The sequence below is a fragment of the Eleutherodactylus coqui genome, chromosome 4 (assembly GCF_035609145.1).
Source record: "Eleutherodactylus coqui strain aEleCoq1 chromosome 4, aEleCoq1.hap1, whole genome shotgun sequence".
In the NCBI taxonomy this organism is placed as follows: Eukaryota; Metazoa; Chordata; class Amphibia; order Anura; family Eleutherodactylidae; genus Eleutherodactylus; species Eleutherodactylus coqui.
This window is the reverse complement of record NC_089840.1, coordinates 167,086,393-167,096,441: the sequence shown is the minus strand read 5'-3', so window position 1 is coordinate 167,096,441 and position 10,049 is coordinate 167,086,393. Positions and strand designations below refer to the sequence as shown.

Sequence of the window (10,049 nt, the reverse complement as noted above, 5' to 3'; positions counted from 1 at the left end):
TTCTTGAATTGCCCAGATTTTCACAAATGGAAACCTTAGCGAGCATCGGCGATATACAAAAATGCTCAGGTCGCCCATTGACTTCAATGGGGTTCGTTATTCGAAACGAACCCTCGAGCATCGCGAAATTTTCGTCCCGAGTAACGAGCACCCGAGCATTTTGGTGCTCGCTCATCTCTTATATATATATATATATATATATATATATATATATATATATTGAAAAGGTGTACTACAGAGAATGGCCTGTAGGGGGCAACAGACAGGCATTCTGGTGCCTGAGAAAAGGGAAAACGCCCATAGGTGTGGTCAGGAAGTTGGATATATGGGTACATTCCTGCTACACCCAGGGAGATGTTGGCTGAGAGAGCCAGAGAGACAGCTCAGTGGAGCTGGGAGGGCTGCTAGCCCCAGGGTCTAGTGCAGACCAGGAAGGCAGGAGGTTGTCAGGGTTGACCACCCTAACCTCAACACCCAGGTGGGATGTGTATGTGGACTTTTATGTTTTGTTGAAGAACGTTATATGGACTCTGTTTACTTTGGTTGTATTGTGAATAAAGCCTGGCAGGAGCCAGGTTTAAAGGAAATCCACGTCTCCAGAGAGTACTTCTACGTGGTCGGTGCCCATTCTGGTCTGAGAGTTGGCGATCCGCATGCAAGTGCACCCCGCTTGCTACATATAGTGGAGGATGCGGGCACAAATGGAGTGGGGCACAAAGCAGCATTTAAAGAGCCAGGAGGCTGAATTTGCGGTTGCCTTAGGGGTGACAAACATCTGCTGGAGGCAGTTTAAAGGGCCAGGAGGCCAACTGTACAGTTGCTGCTGGAGCAGCATGTAAAGGGCCAAGAGGCTGAAAAATTGCGGTTGCTGTGGGAGCAACAACGGACCAGACTGAGGACGTCTATGAGGCAAGTTGGTAAACTTGTTGCTTTATTTGCTCATTGTGGATTGTGTAGTCAAGATGGCGGCCGTTGCAGGAGGCAACCAAAAAGAGCCATGCTGGAGGTGTCTACAAATGGACTTATGTATGTACGGGTGTCCAGTAGCAAAGTGGCCAGTAAAACCCCACTGGTCTGTATTGGAGGCTGCCTACAGCGCTTTGAGGGTACAACAGGAGGTGTCCCCGCCAAAGGACTGTGATAACAGTCCATGGAGTGGTGAGACCACTAAAAGGACTGTGGGTTATGTGTGATATGGACTTGAGGGTGAACAAATTGATGACAATGTGGTTAAAATACTGCCTAACTAGAGATGAGCAAACATACTCGTCCAAGCTTGATGCTCGTTCGAGTATTAGGGTGCTCGAGATGCTCGTTACTCGAGACGAGCACCACGCGGTACTCGTCTCGATTAAACGAGCACTGACCATTGAATTCAATGGAGTCGGCAATACAGCCGGCTCCATTGAAAGCAATTGGCTGCCGGCGATCTCAGGATGAATTTTCAGGAAGGGCTTAAAAAATATAAGCAATTACCTGAAAATCATCCTAAAATGTGTAAAAAAAAAAAAAATAATAATGTATACTCACCTTTCCGCTGCAGCCGGAGTTCAGCCGCGTCTGGCCGGCAGTTCTCCTGAACTGCTCTCTGTAGTATTCAGCAGGTGGGGATTTAAAATCCCTGCCTGCTGAATGAGCTGCCTCTGATTGGTCACAGCCTCACCAATCAGAGGCAGCTCTCACTCACACCCATTCATGAACTCATGAATGGGTGTGAGTGAGAGCTGCCTCTGATTGGTCAGGCTTTGACCAATCAGAGGCAGCTCATTCAGCAGGCGGGGATTTTAAATCCCCGGCTGCTGAATACTACAGAGAGCAGTTCAGAGAACTGCCGCGGCTGAACTCCGTCTGCCGGGACCGGGTGAGTATATATATTCTTTTATTTTTACACATTTCTGGATGAATTGCAGTGAAGGCCTTATATATTTAAGCCCTTCCTGAAAATTTATCCCGCGCTCGCCGGCAGCCCATCGCTTTCAATGGAGCCGGCTGTATTGCCGGCTCCATTGAATTCAATGGGCTAACATCGTTCTTCTCTGCCACAGATGTTACAGCTGTGGCAGATGAGCATGATCTTTATGCTGACAGTGCGGGGGGGGGGCACTCTTGCCGCTATTGTGGCTTAATAGTGGGACCTGGGAACTTGAGATGCAGCCCAACATGTAGCCCCTCGCCTGCCCTATCCGTTTCTGTGTCGTTCCCATCACTTTAGCGAATTTCCCAGATTTTGACAAATGAAAACCTTAGCGAGCATCGGCGATATACAAAAATGCTCGAGTCGCCCATTGACTTTAATGGGGTTCGTTACTCGAAACGAACCCTCAAGCACCGCGGAAAGTTTGACTCGAGTAACGAGCACTCGAGCATTTTGGTGCTCGCTCATCTCTATGCATAACAGAATGTTTTCCTTGCAGGAGGGTGCCGGGAAAACGTCAGTATGTGCATTGGGTGAAAAGAAGTCCCAAAACTGTATTGTGGATAATGTGTTGCAGAAAAATTCCTCTAACCTTGAAATGGGTGTGGGGGATTGTGGGATGTTTTCTGTATATGATATGTGTAGTAATGTTCCGCAAATGAAGTCAAGGTGTGAACAGGTTGCAATGAGGAGTGCAGACAACACCCATGTGGGAGTCAGGGCAAGTATACCTCTAGGGAAAGAGGGAAGTAATAATGAAGATAGTGTGTGTAGGACTAGGAATGCTGGAGTGAGTAGTACTATGCCTTTAGAGAGAGAAGGGATAGATCGTACTAAATGTGCACAGAAGAAAAAAAAAAAGGCTGCTGCTAGTGAGACAAGTGAGGTTGTCAGTGCAGATCCTAAGGTCAAGGGTGAGACAGCAAGAGGATGCTTGTTTAAAATTCAGGAGGGATTTGCACCAATGCAAGCCCATGAAGAGATACAAGACCTCAGCGATGTAACCAGAGATGAGGCTGATCGCAGAGTATGTCTGGAGGCACAATCTGTGAAGTATGAACCGGACTCTAAGAAACTGCAAATGAAAACCCAAGAGTTGAAGATGACGAGTTGCAAGTTAGAAAGAGCTTCTACAGATGCACGTAATCAAACTACAGGTTTGCAGAATCAGGTTGCAGAGTTGAAAATGCAGTTAGCAAAGAAAAATGGGGACTTGGAGTGCCAAATAAGTCAGCTCAAGAAAAAGCTGGAACTAGAGAAAGCTGCTTGCAGTCAGGCAGAGAAACAAGCAGAGATCTTGAAAGACTTACTGGGTTACAAGGAAAACCAGGAGGCATTGCATGAGAGACTGTTGTCCCAGCTACAGATAAACCTGGATGAGGAAGCTGAAGAATATGAAGCTTAGATCCAGGACTTTAATCAGACCCATGCGCTAGCTATGAAGGAACTGTCCCAACGGTTAGAGCAAGCTGACAAGATGAATGAAACCTTGGAAGAGGTCAAACAGGCTGTGGAAAGCAAGTGTACTGAGCTTACCTATAAGCTGACGGTCCTTTTGCAGGCTAAACAGGAGTCTGAATGCAAGAGAAATACAGTAGAGATGCAGCTTCAAGAGCTACAAATAAAAATAACTGAAGGTGACAGTGTGCAGACAGCGTTGTCTGAGCAGGTAAGCAGGCTGCAGGTGGAGCTGGAAGCTCAGAGTGAAGAGTCCAAGGAAGTTGCTACAGGAAGAGACGCAGCAGAGGATTGGTCTCAGTGCACACCTGAAGACAATGCAAGAGGAAAGAGATGTGTTCCTCAAGCAGGTAGAGAAAGATGCAGAAGCTAAGAGAAACCTGTCAGAGCAGGTTGCAACACTTCAGGCTGAGGTGTTTGACCTATAATATAGACTGGAGAAGAGTGCTGTGTGCTTGGATTCTGTGGAAGCGCAGAAAAGAGAAATACAAGAGGAGTTAGAAGCTATAAGGCAGCAGTATGAAGAGAAGACAACTGCCTGTGATAAGCTTGAGAAGGTTAAAGTAAGTCTTCAGCAAGAGATAGAAGATGTTTCTGTGGAGCTTGGTCTCCAAAAGGAGCTGGTGTCCAAATTAAGAAAGACGCAGAAAATATGTGAACAGCAGCTTACAGAGGAGAAAATGAGGTCTGCAAGATATGTCACTGAATGTGAGTGTGCTGAAGAAAGGGTCTGTATGAAAAAGACTGAAAGGTTAACTTTGACACGCACCCTGAAAATGATGTCCGAGAAAAAGGGGTTGTTCCAAAAGTTCGCCAAGAATTCAAGCATGAAGATGAAACGCTGGGCAGCACAGTGTCATATTGCTGAAAAGAGGGTTCAGAGACTAGTGCGGTCTAGGAGCCAGTTCAGCAAGTAAAAGAGAGGAAACACAATTCTGGGGTGTATTATGAGAAGCATAGAGTCTAGATCACGTGAGGTCATTATCCCCCTTTTCTCTTCCTTATTAATGGCGTTTTCTGGAATACTGTGTCCAGTTCTGGCACCACACTTTTAAAAAAACATAGACAAACTGGAGAAAGTTCAGAGTACCAAGATGGTGAGCGGTCTGCAAATTATGTCCTATGGGGAACGGTTAAAGGATCTGGGAATGTTTGACTTGCAAAAAAGAAGGCTGAGAGGAGACTTAATAGCTGTCTGCAAATATCTGAAGGCTGTCACAGTGCAGAGGGATCAGCCCTATTCTCATTTGCACAAGGAAAGACTAGAAGCAATGAGATGAAACTGAAAGGCAGGAGACACAAATTAGAAAAACTTTCTGACAGTGAGAGTGATCAATGAGTGGAACAGGTTACCATGGGAGGTGGTGAGTTCTCCTTTAATGGAAGTGATCAAACAAAAGAAATAAAAAAGGAGGGTGGAGCAAGCCCCAGTGAGGGTGGTGGAATATTTATGGAGTACAAAGAGCTTTCAATGATTGAGTATTTTGAATGGTGGAGGTGCTGCCAACCAGATGACGCTCCACCAGTGTGGGCGTGAGTGTAGCGAAAAAGATGTGAAAAGAACTGGTATGGAGGCGCAACCCTCTAAGCTACTAGAAGATGTAGATCAAAGTCCAATGTGTGATGGTGAAAGCACTTCTTTTTTATTATTTTTTCACAAATTAAAAACCAGCAATAGAATACGCGTTTCGGGGAAGAACCCCTTCGTCAGTTCGGCTGGATAGGACAACAGGATGCCTGGGGGTGATAGGCAATTTGGGGACTATGGCAATTTTTTGCAGACTGATTAAGTTGCATGAGGAGATAGCCTTATCTAAAAAAAAACTCGGCAAGCTACAATCACACATGGACTGTGGTACCCCTATCAGTTCCACAGTGCCAACACATCTCAGTCACCTCAGGGAACATGGCATTGAGGCGGACTGAATAGCTGCACCATCTCTGTATGATCTTGAAATTTGTGTCCTGGGTGGCATAGGCTATAGATAGTTTATGGGTAAAGATGTATGCCTTCTGCCAGTCCTTCCGCAGTGTTGTAACTCCCCGTTCCTGTTCCCAGGCCCACTTAAAGCTAGGTTCTGTGGTGTAGGTCTTCTGCATCAACAAGCCGTAAACTAGAGAGACTTAATGTGTCACAGGGGACGGGTGTGAAAACAGACACTGAAAGGAAGTGAGCACTGAACCAAACAGATTGCAATTGATCTCCAACCAAGGGAGGCTACACTCCCTGAATGTATTCCTTAATTCTTGAAAAGATGGGAACTAAGATCCATTTAGCATGTGGTGCACCCGTGTGTCTTTACTTTCTTGCAGGAATGCTGGGTTAGAGAATAGTTGTGTAAAGGCACCAAATATGACGCGTGATAATATCTGCTTCCTTATTTTTAACCCCTTAGTGACCAAGCCTGTTTGCGCCTTAATGACCAGGCCAAATTTTGCAAATCTGACGTGTCACTTTAACATGGAAAAACACCAGAAAGGTTTTGCATATCCAAGCGATTCTGACATTGTTTTTTCGCCACATGTTGTACTTCATTTAGGCGGAAAAATTAGACCGATAGAATTTGTGTTTATTTATTAAAAGCGCCAAAATTGGAAAAATTTTGAAAAAAATCGTAATTTTTTCACATTTCCAACTGCAATATCTTATATATGTGCAAACATAATATAGAAATTTTTGCTAAGATTTATATTTCCACCCCTTTACTTTATTTTGGGCACACATTGGAAAAACTTTCGTTTTTTTTTTTTTAACCATTTAGGAGACGTACAAATTTAACATTACTTTTTAGCATTTTGAGGAACACTTTGTTTTCCTACACCAAGCCAAGATTGGAAAGGCTCATGAGTGTCAGAATAATAGATACCCCCACAAATGACCCCATTTTAAAAACTACACCCCTTAGTGTATTCACTGAGGGGTGTCATGAGTATTTTGACCCCACAGTTTTTTTTCAGGAATTAATTCAATTTAGAGGAGAAAAAGTAAAATTTCATATTTTTGCAAATCTGTCATTTTAAAGACATATTTTTTTCCTATAGTTTACATGAAAATGAGGATTTACACTCCAAAATGGATACCCCTGTTTCTCCCGTGTTCAGAAATATACCCATTGTGGCCCTAATGTTATATCTGAGTCCACAACGGGGCCCAAAATGAAAGGAGTAGTCAGTGTCTTTCAAAACAGAAATTTTGCTTGAAGTCCTTTTAGACCCCATAGTACACATGTAGAGTTCTTGAGCGCCCAAAACCATAGAAAACCCCCACAAATGACCCCATTTTGAAAACTAGACCCCTTAAGGAATTTATCTAGGGGTGTACTGCATATTTTGACCCCACAGTTTTTAAATGAATTCAAGCCAATCAGAAGGAAAAAATTGTGATTTTCGTTTTTTTGGCAATTCTGTCATTTTAAAAACAGCTTTTTTTTGTACAGCACACATATGAATGAAGACTTGCACCCAAAAATGGATACCCCTGTTTGTCCCGTGTTCAGAGACATACCCATTGTGGCCCTAATCTTATGTCTGGATGCACAACAGGGCCCAAAATGAAAGGAGTAGTCAGTGGCTTTCAGAACATAGATTTTGCTTGAAGTCCTTTTAGGCCCCATTGCCCACTTGTAGAGTTCTTGAGCGCCCAAAACCATATAGAACCCCCACAAATGACCCCATTTTGAAAACTAGACTCCTTAACGAATTTATCTAGGGGTGTACTGTGTATTTTGACCCCACAGTTTTTGAATCAATTGAAGCAAAGCAAAAGGGAAAAATTAGGATTTTCGTTTTTTTGGCAATTCTGTCATTTTAAAAACAGCTTTTTTTATACAGCACACATATGAAGGAAGACTTGCACCCCAAAATGGATACCCCTATTTGTGCTGTTTTCAGAAATATACCCATTGTGGCCCTAATCTGATGTCCGCATGCACAACGGGGCCCAAAATGAAAGGAGTAGTCAGTGGCTTTCAGAACATAGATTTTGCTTGAAGTCCTTTTAGGCCCCATTGCCCACTTGTAGAGTTCTTGAGCGCCCAAAACCATCAAGAACCCCCACAAATTACCCCATTTTGAAAACTAGACCCCTTAATGAATTTATCTAGGGGTTTACTATGTATTTTAACCCTACAATTTTTGAATAGATCTAAGCGAAGCAGTAAGAAAAAAGTACGATTTTCATTTTTTGGGCTATTGCGTCAATTTAAAAACAGTTTTTTTTGTACAGCACAGATATAAATGAAGACTTTCACCCCAAAATGGATACCCCTGTTTGTCCTGTGTTCAAAACATACCCATTGTGGCCCTAATAGACTTACAGGACACATGGCTAGGCCTACAATGAAAGGAATACCCGTTGGATTTCAGGGTACAACTGAATAAATTCCAGGCCCAATTGCCCACTTATAGAGCCATTGAGCGGCCAGAACTATAAAGAACCCCCTCAAATGACCCCATTTTGAAAACTAGACCCCTTAACAAATTCATCTAGGGGTGTACTGCGTATTTTGACCCCACAGTATTTGAATGAATCTAAGCAAAGCAGAAGGAAAAAGTTACGATTTTCAAATTTTTGGGCAATTTTTTAAATTTAAAAACAGTTTTTTTGTACAGTGTACATAGGAATGAAGACGTTCACCCCAAAATGGATACCCCCGTTTGTCCCGAGTTCAGAAACATACCCATTGTGGCCCTAATTTACTTACAGGATCCATGGCAAGGCCTATAAAGGAGGGAACACCCGTTGGATTTCAGGGCACAACGGAATAAATCCCAGGCCCCATTGCTTATTTGTACGGAATAAAAATTGACTCCCTAAAAATCCCCCCCCCCTCCTCCGTGCCCTTTTTGGCGTTTGCAAATCTTTGATAAAAGTAATAATGTGAACTGTGTGGTATTTCCGAAGACAGGGGTAATTACGGAGGCTGGTTGGAATGGGCCCATGGGGCAATAAAACCGTGTATTCCCCCTCCTCTCATGCTTTTTGGGGGTATTTCGTGACCTTAGTGGCAGGGACGGGGTGTGAAAAGTGGCGTTCCATGAGTCTCCGTAAGCTTGATGAGGTGCGGCGGTCTCGCACAGAAGGCGCTCAACAAGCTGCTCCTGGAACTGCATGAAGGCAAGCGTTCCCGGGGCTTCTTGTAAAATACGTATTACAGGTAGCGGTCTGAATAACGCCGGGCTCACGCAGCCGTAGGCAGAATCTGCTTGCGGAGGCCCGCAGGGGATCCCATCTGTGAGCCCGGCTGTGACCCTGCGTACGGCCGCGTAATGTACTGCGCATAACTGCGTACTTACACGGGAGGTCATGCGCAGTACACCTTTTTTTGTTTGTATTTCCCGCACCGTCGCTTAGCGATGACGCGGGTACCCGCAGCCCGTACACAACGTAGTTGCATATGGGCTGCGGGTATATCCATGACCACGGAGCACAATGGGCTCTATGTTGCGGATATCCACGGTAAAATAGAACCTGCTGCGTTCTGTTTTCTGCGAGTGGATTACACAATTCCAACCCGCTAATGTGAGCAGAATTGTGTAATCCAATGCGATTGATCTGCGTATTAGCGCGGATCAGACGCATGCGGAATCCGTAATTCCTATCCAGTCATGTGAGACCGACCTATGTTAGAGCGCTACTTTTTTATTACGTGACCAGGGACCGCTCAACGAGGCCACCCGTCACTACTCCAGGCTCTCGGCGACCGTTGGTCACCGAGAGCAAGGAGATTTTAAGTTTCCTGGGCTCCCCGACTCCTGCGCATGTGTCTGGTATTTTGCCGGCGGTCACATATGCAGAATCCGGGTAAGTTCACGGATGAGGATCGCGTCGGGGTGCAAATACGGAGGCCTCCGGTAAAAAGTTTCATCTCCTCTCACCGATCGCATCGGTGAGGGAAGATGAACTTTCACCTTTTTTAAAAAAACTTTTACGTGATCGCCATTATCCATTGTATTACGGCGAACACGTGATCAGGAACTGCTCACCGCGGCCCCCCGTGAAATCTCCAGGCTCTTGGCTCAGTTTTGTAGCCAGGAGCAGGGAGAATTTCAATTATCCTGGCAACCCACAGCTTTTGCGCATGCGTCCGCCATTTTGGCGACGGGCGTGTGCGCAGAAGCTGGGGTAAGGCCTGCGGATACATCTGGGGGCCTTATGTACGTACTTTCATTCTCCCCTATGGATATTATCCGTGAGGGAAGATGAAACGTACGCTTTTTAAACTTTTTTTTTTACTTTTTAAAACTTTTTTAACTCTTTTTTTTTACTTTTTTACACTTTTTTTAACTTTACATGATCACTGTCATCCATTGGATGACAGTGATCATCTCTGCAGTGACATCCCTCTGCTCTTGGCTACACATGGCAGTCAGGAGCAGAGGGATTTTGAATTTCCCGGGGCTCGAGCCCCTCTGTGCACGCGCCCGATGTCAATCATCGGGCGCGCATGCGCAGAGGGGGACTTCGGGTCCCGGAAAACCGGGGACATCGGCGGACCCGAGTTGAGTATTTTCACCTCCCCTCATGGATCCGATCCATGAGGGGAGGTGAAACTAGCACTTTTTAAAAACTTTTTCGTGATCGGATCGCGGGCCCGGGGACCGCTCACCGCGGTCCCCGAGAACACCTCCTGGCTTCCGGCTACCTTCAGGAGCTGGGAGCCAGGAGATTTTGAAT

The 10,049-nt window shown here is 45.1% G+C and overlaps 1 protein-coding gene across 1 annotated transcript in view; it reads left to right on the top strand.

The window, feature by feature from the left end:
* The first annotated feature begins 390 nt into the window (after positions 1 to 390).
* The window catches only part of ANXA11 (annexin A11), a 107,553-nt gene continuing 97,894 nt past the window's right edge, over positions 391 to 10,049 (top strand). The window contains exon 1 of the mRNA XM_066600350.1: positions 391 to 909. Coding sequence (XP_066456447.1) covers positions 905 to 909 — 5 coding nt within the window. The 5' untranslated portion in view covers positions 391 to 904. The remainder of the gene's footprint in view (positions 910 to 10,049) is intronic.